General features: G+C 36.7%; 1 protein-coding gene across 1 annotated transcript in view; it reads left to right on the top strand.

Annotated features, from left to right (window-relative positions):
• HDAC8 (histone deacetylase 8) overlaps positions 1–24,513 on the top strand; it is a 235,081-nt gene that overhangs the window by 89,968 nt on the left and 120,600 nt on the right. Inside the window, exons 8-9 of the mRNA XM_049643978.1 lie at positions 7,003–7,175; positions 9,694–9,788. Of these exons, the coding sequence (XP_049499935.1) occupies positions 7,003–7,175; positions 9,694–9,788 (268 nt within the window). The remainder of the gene's footprint in view (positions 1–7,002; positions 7,176–9,693; positions 9,789–24,513) is intronic.

Here is a 24,513-nt window from a genome sequence, read left to right as displayed (position 1 = left end):
TCCATTTGACTGTATCCTTTTATAATAAATTGATAATAGTAAATATAAAAAAAAAATAAAAAAAATAAAAAAATAAAACAAAACAGAAAATAACGAGTATTGGTGAAGATGTGGAAGAAATGGAACCCTCATATATTATACATTGATGATGTGAATGTAAACTGGTGCCACCACTGTAGAAAACAATCTGGAAGTTCCTATAAATGTTAAACAAACATACAGTTAGCATATGACCCAGAAATTCGACTCCTGGGTAGGTAACCAAGAAAAATGAAAACTTATCTACACAAAAACTTATACACAAATGCCCATAACAGCATTTTTCAGTTATCCAGAAAGTAAAAATAACTCAAATGTCCATCAGCTGATGAATGGATAAAGAAAATTTGGTATATACAAATAATGGAGTATTATTTGGTCAAAAAAAGGAACAATGTACTGATACATGCTACAACATGAATGAACTGTGAACATGTTATATACTAAGTGAAAGAAGCCAGTTACAAACCACATATTATATAATTCCATTCATATGAAAAGTCAAAATCAGACAAATCCATAAAGACAGAAAGTAGATTAGTGGTTGCCAAGGCCTGGGGATTGAAGAATGGTAGGGATAGGCAATAACCACTAATGGGTACAGAGTTTCTTTGGGGGATGATGAAAATGTTCTGAAATTCATTGTGGTAATGGCTGTACAACTCTGTGAATATACTAAAAGCTGTTGAATTGTACACTTTAAATGGGGGAATTGTATGTTATGTGACTATCAATAAATTTCAGGTTTTTTAAAGATTTAAAAATATTTTTAATGTAGCTGTAGCCATTGATGATCAACTACAGATTTTTGAGTAGTATCAACTATTAGTTGCTTCTGAGAAGTTAGAAAAGATAACAGAGAAAAAGCTTTGGATATCATAACCAACAGGTCTCTCTCCTTTCAAGAGAGAAACTGAGAACAGTAAGATCAGAAACTGGATTGCAAAAAGAATACTTAAGTGACCAGTGGGTAAATTTGGCAGTGCTGAGAAGGGGAGGAGGAGATAGGAAACTTATAACCTAAAGGAACAGAATCAGTAGAAAGGCAGAGACTAAAGATGTAAGAAAGAGCTTATTGGTGTTACGTGGCCCTTAGAGGAACAGAAAAGAGGATCTAGTGCCTGGGTGGTAAAATAGCCTCAAGGAAAAGGAGGAATATGAGGAAAAACATTGTCAGGTACAGAAGAGGTAGAGGAAGGCATTCATTACACATAGCTTCAACCAGCTCAGTCAAGTATGAGGCAGGAGAAAGTTTAATCTGTAAAGAAACACATCAAACTTTTTCTGCCTCATACTTGACTGAGCTAGTTGAAGCTATGTGTAATGAATCAGCAGTTACCTCTGGAAAAGGAGTGGAGATGGAGAGAGATTTTGCACTTTTATTTGATAGACTTTTATATTTATTTTATTTTTTAGCGTCAAGAATGTGCTCTCATTGTATTTGTATTTTTAAAAAATTAGATTAGATGCTGCAAGAAATGTAATTGTTTATCAATAAGAGGTGAAGCAAATGATTGCCAAGCTGCACAGAGGGAGTGGCACATATTAAACAGTCAGTAAATGCTTATGGAATTTGTTGAACTGGAGTTGTAAGCATAAACTGTAGAGGAAGCAATTGGTTTGACTTCTCAGCTTTCTCCAGCAGAACAGAGCAGAAAATTCTGACAGAGTGGTTTATCCAAGGACTTAAGGATTAACAGGACAAAAACAACAAAGGTGTGAGGGAATTAAGTATGCTACCAGGGGTTTTTAAAATGACTAACTATATTATTCAAAATTAGTAGTGAAGCGGGGCGCCTGGGTGGCTCAGTTGGTTAAGCGTCTGACTTCAGCTCAGGTCATGATCTTACACTCCGTGAGTTTGAGCCCCGCATTGGGCTCTGTGCTGACAGCTCAGAGCCAGAAGCCTGCTTCAGATTCTGTGACTCCTTCTCTCTCTGCCCCTCTGCCTCTCGCACTCTGTCTCTCTCTCAAATATAAATAAACATTAAAAAAACATTTAAAAAAATGAGTAGTGAGGCAAATGAGGTCAAAAGATAGACTAGTGGACTTTGAAAATAGGAGAAAGACAAGAAAGCAGGAGTTAAAACAAGAATAAAGAACAAGTTCAACGAGAAAATGGAAAACTGTACACCTAAAAAGCAGTTCCAAGTTCAGGGTGTTAGAAGTAGAGCATTTCCAAGCACTTCCTTGTCAGGTCCCAAAGCATGGCCTATGCCTAGCAATAACTAAAGTGGAGTGCAGGTGGACATCACTGTTGTTCAAAAGGTGAAGAAACTGTGATTTCAGAGAATTAGAAGGGTCACAGGGGGAAGGAGCAGGTCTCTTTTGTTCAATAGCAAACCCATTTCCCAACATAGTGCCTGGTATACAGTAGGCATTTAGTTAACATTTTTTGAATGAATGGATGGATATTATAGCACTTATCATAGTTATTTGTTTTCCTATCTTCTTCCCCTACTGGGCAATAAGGTCCTTGAATTTTACTTATTTCTGTATCTCTAGTGCCTAGGATAGGCAGAATAGGTGCTTGAATCAAGATCTAAGGAAGCAAATGAGTAGTGAACTGCAAAGAATAATGACAGAGAAAGGGAGAGACAGAAAACTTGTGAATCAGGTGCTAATGTCTTCAAGGGAGGTGAAAGAATACCTTGTAGGTCTATAGAAAGGACCTTAGATAGCCTTTGAGTAGTATAAGCAAATGGCATTGACTCAAAAGAGGAGAAATTGGTAAGAGGAAAGAAGACTGGATTTGGAAGTAGCAGTAGGACAAAGAATATTTCAATTTCTCTTCCTCCCCCCCACCCCTGTGAATTCTAGAGGAATTGGCACAGTGTGTTTTCTACTCTGACCACCCCCCATCCCCACCCAATCTGTCACCTAGCCCTCTCATTATTCCCCAAATTTACCTTATCTTGCTTCCTGTTGCTCTCATGCTTCAATACCCTTTTTGCCAATCCCTCTGCCTCCAGACATTCTCTCTTTGGCCTTCCATGCAACAGCAAAAATCAAAGTTCCTAAGCATCATTCAGCAACATCAGTATTTATATTTCTCCAGTGACTCCCATTTGACTGTCAAGCCAAATGAAAACTTCCACTCTTGAATTTAAGAGGATCCACCATGTAGCCCTCACATGTAAACTGTCCTCACTTGCAGTTGCTTTGAAGTTTACACTGTGTGCAAATTACCTTACCTTTCCAAAGCTTCTAATTACCCTTTTCTCCATCCATCCATAGCCCTCTTCATCAGAACTCCCTGAGGACTCGTTTTCTCTTCCTGGCTAAAAAAAACTGTTCCAGAAACACGTTGCCTTTCTTTATCCTTTCCTCTGCCCTAGTACCAAACACTCATGAATGTTATATGTATACACTTTCCTTGTGTGTCAATATGTGATGCCCTATCAATTGTATCATAGAAGTATCTCCCAAATCCATCTCTTCTTCCCTGACCTTGCTGCCACTGGCCTGGATTGTTGCAAAAGCCCCCTGATAACCTTCAATGTATCTTATGCTATAGCCAGAGTATCTTTTCTTTTCTTTTCTTTTTTTAATGTTTGTTTATTTTTGAGGGAGAGAGCGAGCAGGGGAGGGGCAGAGAGGGAGACAGAGGATCCGAAGTGGGCTCTGTTCTGACAGCAGAGAGACCAACACAGGGCTGGAACCCACAAACTGTGAGATCACAACCCAAGCCAAAGTCGGACACTAGCCGACTGAGCCATCCAGGTGCCCCCAGAGTATCTTTTCAAAATGTAAATCTGATCATTCCCCCAACACACATACACACATGTAAATACACAGACACATGCAATGTTTGAGATATTTCATACTCCTAAAGTAAAAGCCCACTCATTAGCCTGCCTTGGCATATCTGTGGCCCTTTATGCCCTAAACCACATTTACTTCATTAGCTTTACTCCCACTTCTGCTTGTTTCAAACCATCATGCTCTTACGTATGCAGTTCCTTCTCTGAAGCTAGTCCCCTACTAATGACTCTTACAACCATCCCTGCTTCCAACTCCACTACCTTCACCCCACATGCCTGTAAACTTTTCCTCATCTTTCTTTTTACTTTTTATTTTGATAATTATGGTTTCAAGGGAGTTTGCAAAGAAATGTACAAGAAAGTTCCATGCACCCATCTTCCAGCCTCCTCCAATGTTCACATCTTGCACAATTATAATTCAACATCAAATCAAGAATATGATATTGGGGGGCGCCTGGGTGGCGCAGTCGGTTAAGCGTCCGACTTCAGCCAGGTCACGATCTCGCGGTCCGTGAGTTCAAGCCCCGCGTCAGGCTCTGGGCTGATGGCTCAGAGCCTGTTTCCGATTCTGTGACTCCCTCTCTCTCTGCCCCTCCCCCGTTCATGCTCTGTCTCTCTCTGTCCCAACAATAAAAAAAAAAAAGAATATGATATTGGTATAATTCATAGAGCTTATTTCAGTTTTCATCAGTTATACATGCACTCTGTGTGTGTGTGTGTGTGTGTGTGTGTGTGTGTGTGGCTCTATGAGATTTTTATCACATGTGTAGTTTTGTATAACCAAAACCACCACCACAATCAAGATACAGAACTATACCATCACCACAAAGTTGTCTCATACTACCATCTTATAGCCATACCCATCCCTAACTACTGGCAACCTCCATCTGTTCTCCATCCCTCAAATTGTTATTTAACAAATGGTATGTAATGGAATTGTGCAGTATAGATTTTGGATTGGCCTTATTCAACCAACATAATTCCAGTGAGATCCAAACAAGTTTTTTTGCGTTTATTAATAGTTTGTTTCTTTTTATTGATAAGCAAGATTCCAGTGGCATGGATATACCACAGTTTGTTTAATCATTCACTTGTTGAAGTACATCTGAGTTGTTTCCTGTTTGGATTATTACAAATAAAGTTGCTATGCACATTTGTGTACAAGTTCCTATATTAAAATAAGCCTTAATTTCTCTGGTATAAACGCCTAAGAGTTCAATTGCTAGGTTGCATGGTAAGTCTATTTTTAGTTTTGGCATGAACTGCCAAACTATTTTCCAAAGTGGCTACACCATTTTACATTCCCACTCACAATCTATGTGTAATCTACTTTCTCCACATCCTCACTAGCGACTGATGTTATCACTATTTTTCATTTTTGCCATTTTAATAGGTGGCTCATTGTAGTTCTTCTCATCTTTTAAGACCCAAGTCAAAAGTTAGGTCTATAGAGCTTTTTCTAACATCTTCTGGAAAAGTCTATTACTCGCTTCACTGTGCCATCTCGGATACTTCATTTATCATTGTACTTTAATTACTGATTAACATAGTATGAGTCTTCCCCTCTGTTTAGAGCCACATAAAGATAAAAGCTGTGTCATATACATCTTTGTTCCTGCAGCATCTGGTACAGTTTCATGCTAGATACACAGGGGGTACTCAGTAAATTTGTGCAAAATGAGGGATAGAATGAATGAAGAAACATTGGTCTTTCTTGCCTCCCTCTTCTTCCTGAAAGTTATAAACCTTTTTATAACAGAGATCATGCCTTCCTCTGTGTCTCCTGATAGCAAATGGGGTTCTCTGTACACGTAGATGCTTAATACATGTTAGCTAACTATTCAGGTGGCTTATTTTCCCTCTGCACCAGTAGATAAGCACATGAAAGAGAGAATAGGCTTGAGTATTCCTGTATTAAGGATCATATGTCATAAGTTTTATAATATTATTATAATCTCCACAATCACACAATATTTGTCTGCATAGATGAGAAATCAAAACAAAACACTCTTTTGAGTCAAAGAATGCCTCTGCAGCTGAGCACTTTTCAATAGTCTCGATACCCTGGTTACATATGAATTTGGGAGAATGGCATTTTATAGCCCTGAATTCTTTTTGCAGTTGCAAAAGGATCTGGAATTTTTCTGTTTTTGCTGCATTGGTATAATTTGACATGTTGATTATGAAGGGGTCATTAACCCCAACATTTTGTATCACTTTCTGACTCTGCATTTTCTCAACTCTGAAGTATGTTAATTTGCACTTGTTTATATGTCTCTGTAAGAGTTACTCAGTCCCATGAGAACTGGTATATGTTTTGTCTGAAAACTAGATTGTAAGCCCCGTGAGAGCAGGGACTTTCTAACTCCTAAGAATGCATTCTGGACAGTGTCAGTGTTCAATTAATGATAATACTAGAAGCCTAACTAAGGTCTGTCACATTAAAATGGCAATCTGTCACATTGACAACTTCCTTTTCATCTATGATGCTTATAACTGTCAGGAAAAAAGCTGTTAGGTTGATTTGATACCACTGTATGATTCTACCCAAAATTATCCCCATTACTACTCACTACAACTTATTCTTTAGGGTACTTTCAGATTTATAATTTTGGATAAGTTGTTATTATTCTCTACCCTATAATACTCTGGTTACATATGAATTGGGGAGGGCTGTATTTCATAACCCAGAAGTCATTTAGAATAATAGAAAGTAAACTGATAACATCTATGCTTTCAAAGCATGTTAATTCTCTTCAGCAGTCTCCATTGATAACTAGATAATAAACTCCAAGGATGTTGGCAATCTTAAATTATCATAAATAATCCTTAACTATGCAGTGTATATGTCTTACTTTCTCAGATTATAAAATGGAGTAAACATATACACTATGTCCTATGGCTATTAAAGTTAAGTTAATATAAATATTTAAAGGAAGTTTGAGTTCTATAACATAAAGGTAAATTTGATTGTTGGTAAGGTGAAGGTGGAGGGAATTTTTTTTTTTGTAAATCAGGTTTAGTAAGGTATAATTTACATACAGTCTGAATCACCCATTTTAGATGGAAAGTTTGATGAGTTTGACAAGTTGGGTTCCCCCCTTCACTATTTGCTGACTCAGCTATGTCTCCAATTGCCCCCCCAGACCAAAATGACCTGTCATTTTCTGACATTTTATATCTTTTCTCTTTTCCACAGTGTACTAAAGGAGGTATACATAGCCTTTAATCCTAAAGCAGTGGTCTTACAGCTGGGAGCTGATACAATTGCTGGGGATCCCATGTGCTCCTTTAACATGACTCCAGTGGGAATTGGCAAATGTCTTAAGTACATCCTTCAGTGGCAATTGGCAACACTCATTTTGGGAGGAGGTGAGTACAAAGGAAGTTCACCAGCAGAATTTGCTGAACTTCTTCCACATTTTTTCCACTGGCACTGAGTAAAACTTGGCTTTCTTAGATTGGGTAATACCCACATGCCTGTGATCCAGAAGCCTGAGTCAAAGAACTCTGCCCCCTTCACAATTCAGCATAAGGAAGTACTGTGGCACACTCCTCCTCGGCTTGGCATGTGCATTGACTCCTTGGTACTGTGAAGTCTAAGTTTCAATTCCTAAAGCAAAAGGCCTTTGGTTAAAGGTGCCATCAGATCTTATTAAGAATAGTGGGTGTTAAACCTCAGTGGACTTTAATCCATCTTCTCTCAGTGTAGTTTTTGATTCTCAGTTCTAATAATCATCCTTTGGAAACATACCACCAAAATTCTGAGTCTACTCATATATAAGTAGTAAACACATGAATTAATTAAATAATCTAAGCTGAATTCAAGAATGACTTCTCCCTCCCACCCCCACCAAAAAAAGCATGGATTTGTTATAATAAAGCAAAATTGAGAGATCTAGAATCTCTTGGGCATTCTTGCCTTCAGTGTGTACTGATGTTTTGTATTACTTGACCAAGAGAAAGCTGAGTCTATTCAATAGAAGCATTTACACATTTTGAAAGTAACTTTTACAACCTCAACTACTTTTGAAGATGCCTTGTTGAGAATCTTCTATCTATCCATCTGGCACAATCTGTATTTCATTGGGTGAATGAATTGGTGCGTTAAAATAACATGGTCAAGCAGATCGAGCTTAAAACACAAGTATTATGGAACAGCTAATAGTTTGTTGTTTTGTTGACATATTGTAAAAACCAAATTAGAGGAGGTTGTGGGAAGGCCTTACGAAAATGAGTGAGCATTCAACACAAATACACAAGCCAGGTCCTTTGGTAGACTCAAACCCTAGAGGGATCAAAATTAAAGGTGCTTACAAGAGACACCCTTTTATGAAAAGCAGGCAAGACATCTATTAACTTCAACTCAGGGAAAAGATAAAATTGATAAGTGCTATGTGACATATTACTTTCCTTCACAGCACTAAGGATGTTGATTATGACCCAGGTACAGCTCGGGCAAAGAAAAAAGCCCTTTCTACAATATACATCTGTGCAAATTCAACTTTTACACAGATGTGAAAAGTTGTGCAAGCCTTTACTTAGCATTTTCAAAGTCACTTTGCTTTCTCAGCCCAAAGTTTTGGCTTTTGAATACATAACTCTTCTTATACAATATGTGTATTCCTGAAAATGCCTTCATGTAAAAGGAATTTTTGCAAATCTAATAATACTGTATGTGTACCAGAAAGAGCTTACTACTTAAAATCTATGTTGGATCTTTTTGAAATCAAACAATTACGCCCAATAAGTCAATCTTATAAATTCATATTTTTCACATCAGGAATGTTTAAGGTAATATCTGTACTATTTCACTTAACTTCTCAACCCCCAATAGCACATAAACAATTAGTGGAGATAACCATGTCCCCAAGCTTCACTTGACCCCATTGAGGCCTAAATGACATATTCTAAAACACCCACTATCCCTGGCCTTTAAAAGAGTAAGGCTTTCAAGGCTTGAGAGAAAGGTGACCATATATCCCAATTTATACATGTTATCCCAGTGTAATTATTAATAGTGTCCCTTTTACTATTAAAAGTGTACCACTTGGACAATAAATTATATGGTTACCCTACCTAAAATAGACCAGCTTCTATTTCCCTCAGGCTGCACTGAGCTTAGGAAATCATTCCATTTCATCCTTACACTCTTGGAATTTAGCTAAAGGCCAATGTTCTAATGCTTGCATGGCAGAACACATCTATTCAGTGCAGAAATATGCTGATTATTAGCCAGTATAATATGGCTGCTGGCTGACTGTGACAGAACCTGATGAGATGGGTCAGAGCATCAATCAACAGTCCCTTCCCTCATCTCATTCTCGTTGATCTCTGCCACTAGGCCTGTGTTTTGTGGAGAAAAGGAATGCTGATATTGAAAGAAGGAAGTCTATTTCTGCCAACATTTTCCATTTCTCTTTCCTGGATACTTATGGGGCTATATCTGCCAATAGCTTTAACATACAAATCATATCCAGCAGCCATTTTATAGAATTGTTGCAAATTTCATCACAGAGAAGCCTTCATGTTGGGTAGGTCACCTCAAGAGATCTGGATTCCAGGGATCTCAGACTTGCTGATGACTTGATGAAATTCAGGAGCTTGGAGTCCTCAGGTGCATATTTGTTCAGAGATGAGGGCCTCTTTAATCTTTGTAGGCCTTAGACTTCCCAGTTCCACACTGTGCATGGTCTGACTAATTCACTAAAGTCCACCTACTAGATGGCTCAAAAACAGCATAAAGGGATGTTTAGGTGAAGTTCTGCAAGTTGGAGTTGTCTTTTTAGCCCTTTTATTAAAACATTTTTCTCTCCTTCCTTACCCTCCTTCCCTCTCCTGCTGTTTTGTGACTGTTCTTTCCTAACTTCACAATTCTTGATGGAGACAGGAGGCTATAACCTTGCCAACACGGCTCGATGCTGGACATACTTGACCGGGGTCATCCTAGGGAAAACACTATCCTCTGAGATCCCAGATCATGAGGTAAGTAAGGCTCTGACAAGTCTTCTCTTCTTTAAGGGGAAGAGCTGAGTCATTCCACCTAATCAAAATCACGTCCTCACCACTCAATACCATTTTGTTGAGAGACACTCCAATAACAATAACACACTGTCTTGGCAGAATAGTGGACTCTTGTTCCAAAATATCCAAGACCTTCTGCCTTTTTTACAAGAGATCTCAAAGGCCAACTAACTTTAATTTCTCAATTAATCACAGAGACTGTGGGAAGGGGTCACCTGTTCACACAAAGAACTCTTTGGAATACGTGCATATTTTCATCCCCTAGTCTCAAAAAAGAAGGGGAAATATTTTAAACACATAAGCTGGGTTCTTGTCTATCTTTAAAAAGTCCCATAGGTTGATGTCACACCTGTGTTCTTTGGGGTCAGTCCTGGTCTTTCAGTTTCCTTTGACTAACATAAAAGTTAAGAAACACATAATCACCACAAAGACATGTCTGGTGTTTTTCCAGTGATTAGTGGCCCACAGAGGTGCCATGTGAAAGGTCATTTGAACCTTTACCATTTTCTTTAGTCATATGAGATGGGCTTTACACTTCCCGGAGCAAAGATGTCTATTTTAGTTTTCCCAAAACAGGTTAACAGAAAGCTGTCTGAAACCTGTGAGTATACAGATTATCCCTTAACTGAAGGTGTATTCCTTCTCTTCCCACCCACCCCCACACTTGGCAGGAAGCATGTTATCACAGATCAAGATGTGTAGTTGTAGATCTTAGATTATGTGACTTATAATGAAGCCAATGTGTGAGCCAGTACCTGCAGCCCCACTTTCTCAAGCCATTCCCAGGAGTAGAGATGGTACTTTGGTTATGTTTTGATTCCTACCAGATGCAGAATCTGTATACTTGGGAACATTATTCTTTTTAAAGTTACTATTATTTTTTAAAAATTAGAAACAACCTAAACAAATTTCCTTCCAATTTTCTTCTAACCACAAATGAGGTATAATATGTATCTCTGAAAAACCACTCAACGTGTTTAGAATACAAATTGAAGGCATGCTATAATTGGAGACAATTTGCTGGTGTCAGGGTTAATAGAAGTTTCTTTTCTTGACTTGACTTACCTTTGTTCAGTATTTGGAAGCTTTATGAAATACAAAGATAAGCAAACAAATTACATTTGTGAACAAATGTAATCGCTGTTATTGCTGTGGGACTATCTCAGATTGCATTGTAATTTAAAGTATTGAGACTTTAAAACTGATCAAGTTATGTCAAAAAAGTTTTAAACTATAGGAGCTTGAATTGAGAATGAGTGTTCTGTTCCTAGGAAACAGTGCAAATCCATAGATTCATCTGTCTTAAAAGGTTGATAAAATTTTGATAAAGATGAATACTGCCTCTGGTACCTGGAGAAACTATGTGCCTGAGTGGATGTGGGCTTGGCCTTATAGATAGACATATCCTATCTTTATGCTGGCATATTCTGCCAGATTAAATAATATACAATGTATGCCAATTGCCTAACACAGTTCTTGGCACATGATAGGCACTTGTAAAATGCAAGTTTTCTCCTTCCCCTTTGCATGCTCCTAACAACTCCTTATACCCAGACATTTATGACTTTGTCATTCATAAATGTGTCCAAACCCTTTTTGAATCCCTTCTTTCATATCCTTCTGGTATAAGAAATGTGAGTCATCCAAGAAGGAACAAAGAAGAAAATTGAAATGACAGTCTTCCCTGTACAATAAGATAACATTTTAATGAAAATTGCCAAAAATAGACTGCACAGTATGAAGGCATATATAAATTTTGTGCCACAATACATAGTTGCACACAAATATCCTTGTGGTTCTGTGTAATCAGATCAACAAATGATAGGTCAAAAAATATTTACTGAGCACCCATTGTGTGCCAGGCACTATGATAGGTGTCTTGGAAAAATCAAAGACACTGAAACCTCATCTCATCCGCTACCTCAAGCAGCCTGGGAGGGAGGCTGGTATAAGTTCTGGAGAGGTATGTAGATATACCAATAATTATGTTACAGAGCAGAGTAAGAAACACAAGACAGTAGGAACAATGACTGTGGAGATGTGCATCAAATATGAAAGGGATTCAAAGGAGTGTACAAAATACCCTGCCCTCCAGGAGCTGAAAATATAACTGAGAAATCTAGTCAGTGAAAAGGTCAAGATAGTGCAGCAGTCAGCTGCAGTCTGGCGGCCCCCCCCCCCCCCCCACCGTCTTCACTTTCAGTCTTGGGCTTTTCTTCTTCTATGTCCTGGGATAATAATCTTCCTCTTCCAAATGCTCTTTCTCCATCTTTCTATTGTCTTCCTAGGTCTAGCTTCAAGCCCCATGCCTTTAAAAAATCCCTTACCTAAATATACCAAGGCCCTTTGAGCTCTTCCTTCATATTCAGTTATTCCTTCATTCATTTAACAAATATTCATTGCATCCCTACTACTTGCCAGGCCTTATTCAGACTTGAATTCAGAGATACAAAGACTAGCAAGTAAAACCAGTGCCCTCAAAAATTTCACCATCTGGGGGCACCTGGGTGGCTTGGTCGGTTAAGCATCTGACTTCGGCTCAGGTCACGATCTCGCGGTCCGTGAGTTCGAGCCCCGCGTCGGGCTCTGTGCTGACAGCTCAGAGCCTGGAGCCTGTTTCGGATTCTGTGTCTCCCTCTCTCTCTGCTCCTCCCCTGTTCATGCTCTGTCTCTCTCTGTCTCAAAAATAAATAAACGTTAAAAAAAATTTAAAAAAAAAAAATTTCACCATCTGATAAAGGTGACAGAACAATGTGCTCAAATCCAGGACAGTTGAGGAGAATAGAAGAAATGTTTCACCAAGACTTTGAACTAAATCATGGAGGTTGATTGGGAGTTTGACAGGTAAAGAAGAGGGAAAGACATTCTAGGCAAAGGGAAGTGGGATTGGAAAGGACCTGGTTCCTCATGGGACCAGTGAGAAGTTTGATAAAGTAGTAGAACATAGAGTTCCTAAGGGAGAGTGGGAAGGATTAAGGCTTGAATGAAAATTGGAGCCACATTATGAAGAGACTTGAACACTGCACTAAAGAGTGTATACTTTATTTCTGTGAAAACAGATGAACTTTGGTTTTTAGAAAGCTTACTTAGTAGCACACAGAAGACAGATTGCAAAAGAGAGGGACTTGACAAAGGCAAACCTGTTAAGAGGTTCCAGTACACTCCTATAACATAGTCTATACTATTCATTTGGTCATCTGTATTTTGGTTGTCTGTATTCCCCCTCAGTGCTTAGCACAATATCAGCCACCCATCTTGTTGGTGTTCATTGTTTGAATGAACAACTGAATAAATGAGTGTTTTAATAATAAGGATCTCAACATTCACATGGTAAAACTCTTTTTAAGATGGAAGAATTAGAAGCCTTTTGCTGAAAAGGCTTCCAGTAGCAAATACCCATCCTTTGCAAGAAGTACCAGGTATCCCAGCTGTAGGAAACAGATGTGCCCATGGGAAAACACGAGATTGCCAACTGAGGGAAGGGAGTTGAGAAGACAAGTCTAGCACAAATATTAGAAGTAATTAATGGTGAGATTTCAGTCATAGTTCTCATGAGATATAAAACCAGTGATGTCATAAAGCCAGTGATCAGGGAGTTGGTCCCAGCTCAGGAATTAGGGAGCCAAGTTTGCCAGCCAGGCATGGAGTAAGGAAGCAATCCCAGCTGGAAGAAGATCTGAGCCCAGGTTGGAAAGAGAGGAAGGGAACCTGCCCATATGCTGGCTCAGGTATCTCTACCATAGAGAAAGCCCAAAGGTGGCATGAGGTCCCATAAAAAGACCAGTACAAGGCTACTTTAGCAAATTACCCACTCCATGTAATAAAGCTTATGGACTATCATATATAAGAATGTTCTGTAATCCAGTAATACTATTTGGATCCTATGATCTAGGATAGAGTATGGCAGTTATGTTATATAATATATTCATATATACATATATGTATATGTATGTGCATATATATCAGGGATATGTATATACCTGAATCAGATAGATATAGTACCAAAATTTAGTGAGTGAAAAATATTTACTTAACCAGACCATTTCTGATGGACTGGTTGGATAAACTATGCATGATTCATATGAGGAAATATATGTAGTCATTGAAAATAATGATTTATATACAAGTGTAGATTTATATACAAGTGTATGTTACTGGTGTAAAACAGTCTTGCAGTGCATCTGTAGATTGTACTGAATCTATAGATCAATTTTGGGGAGGAATAACATTTTAATGATATTTAATCTCTCAATCCAAAAATTTGCTATATCTCTCCATTTTCTTAAGTTTTTAATTTCAAATTTTCATTTATACTTTTCAGTGAACAAGTCTTGCACAAATTTTGTTATATTTACCCTTAAGTATTTCATGATTTTGATGTTATTATAAATGGTATTTTTAAATTTCAATTTCCAATTGTTTGTTGCTAGAATATAGAAATACAATTGATTTTATATTGATCTTGAATAATGTATCATTGCTAAACTCTTTAGCTCTAGTAGCTTTTTGTAGATTCATTAGCATATTTCATGTATACAAACATGTCATCTGTGAATAAAGAAAGTTTTACTTATTCCTTTACAATCTTTATGACTTTTATTTCTTTTTCTTGCCTTATTACACTGGTTGGGACCTCCAATATGATGTTGAATAGAAGTGGTTAGAGCAAACATCCTTGTCTTGTTCCCGATCATAGGGGGAAGCACTTAATCTTTTACCGTGAAGCATGTTAGCTGTTGGTTTTTTCATACATGTTCTATATTAGGTTGAGGAAGTTCCCTTCTAATCCTAATATACTGAGAATTTTCTCACAAATGAGTGTTAAACTTTGTCAAATGCTTTTTCCTCATCTATTGAAATGATCATATGGAGTCCTCTTATTCTGTTAATACAGTAAATTGCATTAATTATTGCTTTTTAAATGTTAAACAAACCTTGCATTGTTGGAATAAACCCTAGTTGGTCATGGTATATTATCCTTTTTATATATTACTGGATTCAGTTTGGATTTTTGTGTCAATGTTGATGAGGGATGTTGACTTGTTTTCTTTTCTTGTAATGTCTTTGTCTGGTTTTGATATCAGGGCAATGTCGATCTTATAAAATGACTTGGGAAGTGTCGCCACCTCCTCTTTTTTTCTGAAAGAGTTTATGTAAAATTTATACTATTTCTTACTTAAGCATTTGATAAAATTCACCAGTGAAACATTTGAGTGTGGAGTTTTCTTTGTGGGAAGGTGTTTAATTATGAATTCTATTTCTTTAATAGTTACATAGCTATTCAGATTTTCTATTTCTTCTTGCTTCCATGTTGATAATTTGTCTTTGAGGAATTTGCCCATTCACTTATAATATTCTTTTATTATTGTTTTAATGTCTGTAGAAGCTGTAGTGATATCCCTTCTTCCATTCCTAGTATTCCATTCCTGTTTTTCTTGATCATTTTAACTTGTGATTTATCAGTTTTATTGAACTGTATTTTTTTTTCAAAGAATCAGCTTTTTCATTGACTTTATTTTTCTCTTTTCTATTATTCTGTTCATATCTTTGTTATTTCCTTCCTTCTACTAACTTTGTATTGACTTTTAGTTCTTTTTCTAGTCTCTTGTGATAGAAACCAAGTTTATTGATTTTAAACCTTTCTTCTTTTCTAATACAAGAATTTTATGCTATAAATTTTCATCTAAGCACTGCTATAGCTGCATCCCAGAGATTTTGATGTTTTCATTTTCAGTTGGTTCAGAATATTTTCTAATTTTCTTCTTTAACTGATGAGTTATTTAGAAGCATGGGTTTTTAAAAATTAATTTCCAAATATTTCAGGACATTCCAGATATCTGTTTACCTTCATTTTAGTTTAATTCTGTTGTGCTCGAAGAACATACTTTGTGTGATTTCAGTCATTTTATATTTATTGGAGTTTGTTTTACAACCCAGCATAGGATCTATCTTGGTGAATGTTTCATGTGCAGTTTGCAAAGAATGTGTATTTTACTGTTATTGGACAACATTTTTTATCATTATCAATTAGGTCAGGTTAGTTGAGAGTGTTATTTATGTCTTCTATATCCCTATGGATTTTGTCTGCTTGTTCTGTCACTTGTCAAGAAAGTTGAAATCTCCAACCATGATTTTGGATTTGGTAATTTTTCCTTTCACTTATGTTGGTTTGGGCTTCATGTATTTTTGAAGCTTTGTTACTAGATATATATACATTTAGGGTTGTTATATCTTCTTGATGAATTGACCCTCTTATTATTATGAAATACTGCTCTTTATCTCTGGTAATATTCCTTGCTCTGAAGTCTACTTTGTCTGATTTTAATATTGTCACATCTGTGCCGATTTTATTATTGAGTGGTGTGATTATTATTATTATTTGTGTGGTATATCTTCATCTGTTCTTTTACTTTTAACCTATTTGTGTTTCCATATCTAAATTGAGTTTCTTGGGTTGCCTGGGTGGCTCAGTTGGTTGAGCATCCGACTTCGGCTCAGGTCATGATCTTGCGGTCTGTGAGTTCGAGCCCCACATCAGGCTCTGTGCTGACCGCTCAGAGCCTGGAGCCTGTTTCAGATTCTGTGTCTCCCTCTCTCTCTGACCCTCCCCTGTTCATGCTCTGTCTCTCTCTGTCTCAAAAATAAATAAACGTTAAAAAATTTTTTTAAAAAATAAATTGAATTTCTTATAGACCACATATAGTTGGGCCATGATTTTTTATCCAGTCTAGTCTGACAGTCTCTGCCTTTTGGCTAGAGTGCCTACACCACTTATGTTTGCATAAATTATTTATATGTTTATGTTTAAGTCCATCTTCCTATTTGTTTTCTATTTTCCCATCTATTCCCTGTTTCTATTTTCTTGCCTTTTTCAATTAAATGAGTATTTTTAAGGTTCCATTTGTGTCCATTATTTGCCTATTATCTATAACTGTTTGTTTTGATTTTTCATGGTTGCTCAGGGGTTTACAGTATACATTTCTAACTTATCATATTCTACCTTCAAATAGTATTACACTATTTAATGTATAATATAGCACCCTTATTACAATGTTCTTCCATTTTTCTCTTTTCCTTCCCTTGTGCTATTGTAGTCATATATTTTACATTTGCAGGTGTTATAAACCCACGATACATTGTTATTGTCTTGCTTTAAACAGTCAATATATTTAAAAAGAATTTTAAACATTTATTATTTAAAATAAGAAAAATAAACCCAGTATACATTAGCACAGATAACATGTTATGATTTTTTAAAAATAACTCTACTTTCCAGGGCGCCTGGGTGGTTCAGTCGGTCAGGTGGCCGACTTCGGCTCAGGTCATGATCTCATTCATGGTCAGTGAGTTCAGGCCACACGTTGGGCTCTGTGCTGACAGCTCAGAGCCTGGAGCCTGTTTCAGATTCTGTGTCTCCCTCTCTCTGACCCTTCCCTGTTCATGCTCTGTCTCTCTCTATCTCAAAAATAAATAAACGTTAAAAAAAATTAAAAATAACTCTACTTTCCAAGTCAAAAATACTTCATGAAAAGAATGTCATTGCTATATATTTTTGCATATCTCTATAATGTCTGGCTTAATAAATGACAGGTTATCTCTCATACCAGCTTCTACAATGTGTTATGTTGTTTTTCTTAAAGTATATGAAGAAAATCCACCTTCACATAGATATGTAGTTGGAAAAGGGAAGAGTATTTCAATAACCTTTACAGATAATTGTGGATATTCTTTGATACTACACAAAAAGTCTACAAATGGTAGTTTCTTAAAGGTTAATGCTGTGTGGAGTCTGAAACTGTATCAGTGAATTTTTATATACTGTTACATTAAAATTCATTTGTCATCTTGTACTTTGAATAGGTATTTGGCCCATCTTGTACATATCAACTATTTGGAAAATATTGGTTCACTAAATTATGTGAATATTTCAAATGCTGAAACATTTTTTGCGCTGTCAAAAATTACATTAATATCAGCACTAATCTCATTGAAACAAAGCTTAAGTTTGGGGAAGCTGTTAAGCTTACAATGGCAAAATGAAGTTTTCCAAAATTTTAATTTTCACTCAAAAATGTAAATACCATTATTGGCAAAAAAATTATGTCCATTTATCCTAAAGGCTCACTTCATTTTTGAGAAGTATCTGCCAAATACCCAAGTATTTAATGATGGTTTTTCTATCAGTTGTTCTCCCAAGTAAAAATGGTATTCCGTGAAAAGTGGCTAGTTAAGCCACGACTTAATTACAGATATATTATTCTCGATACAACCACAATAGTGTAGTTTATAACAGAAGTGCCTTTTTTGTACCTCCTATTTTGTGACACAGAATATTAAATGCAGGATCAAGATTTAATAATTTTTAGTGCTTCACCAAGGACATTCTTAACTGAAATTGAATTTTTTAATGTGATTACATGGCAGTATAAAGAATACAATAACTATTGGTATACTTTGGTTCTACTGCCTTAATTTATATCATGGTAGCTGCAGTTTTACCTACTATTGCTTTTGTACCTCCATGCAAATATAAACAAAGTTGCTCCAGGAGAAACCACGAGATTCAAACAAGTTGTTCAGCACTTTAATATTTCAATACCACTTGTGTTTGTTGTCAACCATGCACAAAGAAAAAGACTTCTTCAAAGACTAGTCACTGCTGATACCACATGACTGCAAGCCAAACAAGTCCAGCCACATTTGTAAACTTGTCTGTAAAGTGAAGTATAATTATTCGAATAAGATAATGATTAAGTCTTCATGTTTAGAGCTAAATGTTTAAATAAACAAGTTACCGTGCCATTGAAAAGAGGCATTACTATGGTTATTTTACTAACTTTTCATTCAGTAGGCATCGAGCAATGTCAACTATTCAAAGCTTTATTGATCTCTAAACTATTATGTGCATTGCCCCAGTCTATGTAGTCTGATGGCTTGTGCATAAGATGCTTCAGTGACTTATTCTAGTTTGAAAAACTCTTAACAACTTTTGATTTTTAATAAGCTCATCATGTCTACACTTAAAATATCCCATTTCTTTTCCTTTAACTATGAATAAATGATCTAAAAATGATGCCACAACTTAAGTAGCAAATTATTCTGAAATTATATGAAAATGTTCCATGTGTAAGACACTATAAGATAAATTAATTACATATATAAAGGTAATTTTAATCATAATTTCATTCTTTGCTTACAATTTAACCATGTCTTTGAAGTCAATGTCTTCCCACCATGAGTCAAAGCCCTCCCTGATACTTCAGTTTCATCTTTTTCAGCTTCTTTAAACATAGATGTTACAGCTCTGGTTTGAGACAGCAAGCCTTCTAATCTCATTTTATTAAGCCAACAATCCATATTCTTATGTTTCTATCTGAGTGGAAGCAAAATTCTGGGATTTCAAAATAATTATTTACTAAACAATACAAAAAGTTATAGAGATTATAGAAGGTATAGCTAAGGATACTTTTTCCATGTCCCTCTTGTGTTTAGGGAGTACAGGAACTGGTCATGGTGCCAGCACTTCAGAGCAAAGAGCTGAAAAACATAAATGAAGGGATGGAAGAGAAGATCAAGAGCCTGACCAGGCAAGAAGTCTCAAAGTAGGGGAACCTGTTGTATGGGCCCCATCAGGGGGTGCAGGGAGGCTAGATAGCTACTCATACCAGCCACAGGACACAGTGCTCAGACTAGAATGCCCCAGATATGAGCAGCTTTGGACCATACACCCAGTGCCCCGACCTGAGCTGTGCCACCTTTTGACTGGACTGTGTTGCTCCACTTATTACTCTGCCACCAGGCTGACAGCCTCCCTTATTCCTCCATGAGCTTTAGTGGCACTCCTTTGCAGTCAGCATATATGCAGCCACCACTGGACATGCTGCTCCCAATGTGGCCCTAAATTGTCATTTAAAGAAATAAAAAGATAAGTAAGAAAAATTTATTTATTTATTTATTCATTCATTCATTCATTCATTCATTTAGAGAGAGAGAGAGAGAGGAGAGTAGAGAGGCACAGAGAGAGAGAGAAATAGAATCCAAAGTAGGCTCTGTGCTGACAGCACAGATCGATGCAGGGCTCAATCCCACAAACCATGAGATCATGACCTGAGCCAAAATCAAGAGTTGGACTCTTAACCACCCAGGCACCTCGAAAATCTTTTTACATTTATCCATATATTTATCCTTTCCAGCATTTTTCAATCCTTTGTGTAGATCCAGGTTTCCATCTGGTAAAAGTTACATTTTCCCTAAAAACTAAAGCTAATTTTGTATTAAAATGTAGGTCTGTTTGCAACATATTTTCTCAGATTTGTTTGAAAAGTCTAGTTTGTCTTAATTTTTAAAGACATTTTTAAAGATATTTCTCTATTTTAAGATATAAAGTTCTAGGTTGATAATTTTTTCTTTCAGAACTTTAAAGATATCAATACATTATGTCTATGTTGGCATATTTCCTCATGAGAACTCTGTAATCATTCTTCTCTTTGTTCCTTTGTATAATGCTTGCATTTTTTCCCTCTGGCTGCTTTTACCATTTCTCTTTGTGACTAATTTTCAGCATCTTGATTATAGTTTGCCTGGTATGGTTTCTGTGCGTGTGTGTGTGTTTATCCTCTTTGGAACCCAAAGCTTCTGGGATCTGAGGGTTTGTAGCTTTTATCAAATTTAGAAATATTTCAGCCATTATTTCTTTTCTGTCCTTTCTTTTTCTCCTCTACTACTGAGACTCCAGTTAGACCTATGTTAGACCAGTTGTATTGTCCCACAGGTCACTAAGACCCCCCCCCCTTTTTTTTATTTCTGTGAGAGAGAGAGCGAGAGAACATGAGTGGAGGAGGGGCAGAGAGAGGGGGAGACAGAGAATCCTAAGCCAACTCTGCACTGTCAGCACCAGCCTGATGCAGGTCTCAAACTCATGAATCATGAGATCATGTCCTGAGCCAAAGTCAGACACTTAACCAACTGACCCACCGAGGCAACCCAAGAGACCCCTTTTTGTCTTTTATTTCTGTGATTCATATTGAAGAGTTTCTCTTGCTTTGCCTTCAAGTTTATTGATCTTTTCTTCTGCAGTATATAATTGCTATTAATCCCATCCAGTGAATTTTCTTTTCAAATATTGTATTTTTCATTTCTAGAACTTCTATTACAAATAAAAAACCTTCCAAATAATAAAATCTTTAAAAAAAAATATGACCAGGAAAAAATTGTCCATTTCTCTCTTCACTGTGTTCATATTTTCTTTACATCCTTGAACATATGGAGCATATTTATAAATAGCTGTTTTAAGGTCCTTGTCTACTATCGCTTCTCGGCCTTTTGGCTAAGATCAAGTGTAAGGTCCTTGTCTACTAATTCCCTTATCTCTGTAATTTCTGAGTCTCTTCCTGTTGACTAATTTTTCTCCAGGATATAGATCATATTTTCCTGCTTTCTTGTATGTTTAAAATTTTAAATTGTATATCCAACATTGTGAATTTTACATTGTTGAGTGCTGGATTTTTCTTTTGTATTTATTTAGAGGATTGTACTTTTTTTGACAGACAAGTTATTGTGGATCAATTTGATCCTTTGGAGGTTTGTTTTTAAAAGCTCACTTAGAGTAGACCTTGAGTAACCTTTACACTAGAGCTAATTTAGCCCATTTTGAAGGAACTGCTCCTCTCAAGTCCCTACTGATGCCCCCCTTTATTCATTGAGGTCTCTCCACTTTGACCTTATGTGAACTTTAGGGAGTGTTTCTCTTACAACTTCTTAGTAATTACTTCCCTGGAAATTTTTTCTAGATTCTTTGTGAGGTTTTACTCTATCCATATTCAGATTTGTATTCATCAAAAGACTCAAGGGGACCTCTATGCATATTTCTAGTACACTTTTTTTAAATTTTTTTAATGTTTTTACTTCTGAGAGACAGAGAGAGAGAGAGAGAGAGAGAGAGAGAGATAGCACGTGAACAGGAGAGGGGCAGAGAGAGGGAGACACAGAATCTGAAGCAGGCTCCAGGCTCTAAGCTATCAGCACAAAGACTGATACGGGGCTGAAACTCATGAGCTATGAGATTACGACCTGAGCCGAAGGCAGATGCTTAACTGACTGAGCCACCCAGGTGCCCCTCTACTATGCTTTTTCTTTTTTTTTTTTTTTGATTTTTTTTTAACGTTTATTTATTTTTGAGACAGAGAGAGACAGAGCATGAATGGGGGAGGGTCAGAGAGAGAGGGAGACACAGAATCGGAAGCAGCCTCCAGGCTCTGAGCTGTCAGCCCAGAGCCTGACGCGGGGCTCGAACTCACGGACCGTGAGATCATGACCTGAGCCGAAGTCGGACGCTTAACCGACCAAGCCACCCAGGTGCCCCTCTACTACGCTTTTTACGGCTTACCTCCACCACCACAATTTCTAACCACCTTTAGGAATTCCAGTCTCTGTCTGATCTCCTCAGAGATTGTTAGACTCTGTTTGGATCCCCCCACCACTGCATCACAGTCCAGGGATTACCTCCTGGCAGAAAACTGAGGTAATCATAGGGATCACCTTATTTGTATTTCTCTTCTCTCAGATTACTATATTGTGCTGCATATTGTCCAATGTCTTTTAAAAAATTTCCTATATTTGGTAAATATTCTAGTTGTTTCTAAAGAGAAAATAATTTCACATCCTCTTTTCCCTCATACCCAGATGCAGAACCCTTTTACTTATCTGCTTCCAATTTTTTTCTGCCTTCATTTTTGAAAAATATTTTTGCTGGATATAAAATTCTAGATGGACATTTTTTTTTTTCTGGCTCCATTTTTTTTTTTTTTTAATGGAAAGTCAGTCTTGTTTTTATCATTGTTTCCCTAAATATACTATGTCTTTTTTCTCTGGCTGCATTTATATATTTATCTTTGCTTTTCAGACCATTGACCATGATGTGCCCCAGTGTACTTTTGTTTGTGTTTATCCTACTTGGGATTTCCTGAGTTCCTTGGTCTGTAGGTTCCAGTTTGGGATGTAATTTGGAAAATTCTTGGCTGGTATTTCTTGACTCATTTTTTGCCCTATTTCCATCTCTCCTATCTTTCTGGAACTCCTGTTAACATGTATTAGATTGATTGATACCAGGTGCACCTGGGTGGCTCAGTCAGTTGGGCAACCAACTCTTGGTTTTGGCTCAGGTCATGGGCTTGAGCCCAACATCAGGCTCTGCACTGTCAGTGCAGAGCCTACTTGGGATTCTCTCTCTCTCTCTCTCTCTCTCTCTCTCTCTCTCTCCCCCTTCCCTGCTTTCTCTCTATCTCTCAAAATAAATAAACTTTAAAAAAAAGATTGATTGATACTGTCCTGTAAGTCACTGAAGTGCTTGTCATTTTTTTCCAATATTTTTTCCTCTATGCTTCAATTTGTTTAATTTCCACTGATCTATCTTCAAGTTTACTAATCCTTTCTTTAGTATTTAGTCTGCTATTAGCCATTCAAATTAATCTTTTATCCCATTCCATCCAATTATGTTTTAAACTTCTTCATTCTGAAATAGTTTTAGATCCACAGACAATTGTAAAGATAGTACAAAGAAGTCTCATGTACCCTTCATTCAGTTTCCCCCAATAGTAATATCTTCTCTTATATAAGTATAGTAAAATATCAAAACCAGGAAATTGACATTGGTATAATCCACAGGCCTTATTCAGATTTCATCTATTTTACACACACTAATTTTTGTGTGTATGTGTGTGTATATTTAGTTCTATGAAATTTTATCACATGTATAAATTATTGTAACCACTACCACAGTCAGGTTACAGAACTGTTCCATTACCACAAAGATCTCCCTTGTGCTACTCTTTTATAACCATAGCTGCCTTCCCTTCCCTTAACTCACTAATCTATGGAAGCCACTACTCTGTTCTTCATGTCTATATTTTTTTTTTTCATTTAGAGTATGTGGTATAAATGGAATCATGCAGTATGTAACCTTTTGAGATTGGCTTTTTATACTCAGGATAATTCCCTTGATAGCTGTCCAAGATGTTCCATGCCTCAATACTTTATTCCTTTTTATTGCTGTAAGGGGTGCCTGGGTGGCTCAGTCAGTTAAACCTTTTTATTGCTGAATAGTATTCTACAGTATAGAAGTACCATAGTTTGTTTAACCATTTATCCATTTAAGAACATTTGGGTTGTTTCCAATTTGGGACTATTAAAATTAAACATTTGTGTACAGTTTTTGTGGATGTAAGTTTTCATGTGTCTGGGATCAATACCAGGAATGCAGTTGCTGGATCATATGATAGGTATAGGTTTTCTTTTTTATGAAACTGCCACTCATGCTTTTTTATTACCATTTACATATTATATCTTTTTCTATCATTTTTATTTCAATTTCTCTATATCATTATAGTTGAAGTGACTTTCTTATAGACAAAATATAATTGAGTCATGTTTTTTCTTTACCCATTCTATCAATCTTTTTTAATTGGTGTGTTTAGATCATTTGCCTTTCATGTAGTTATTGATATATTAAGACTTAAGTATGCCATTTTACCATTTATTTTCTGTTTATTCTCTGTTTTTCCCTCCTGCCTTCCTCTGGATTACTTGGACATTCTTTTTTAAATTCCATTTTAATTTATCTATAGTGTTTTTGAGTATATCACTTTGTATAGATTTTCTAGTAGTTGCTTTAGTAGTTGCTTTATATATA

Source organism: Panthera uncia, chromosome X, assembly GCF_023721935.1.
Source record: "Panthera uncia isolate 11264 chromosome X, Puncia_PCG_1.0, whole genome shotgun sequence".
In the NCBI taxonomy this organism is placed as follows: Eukaryota; Metazoa; Chordata; class Mammalia; order Carnivora; family Felidae; genus Panthera; species Panthera uncia.
Note: the sequence above shows the minus strand (reverse complement) of the source record. Positions and strands in the feature narration are given on the sequence as shown.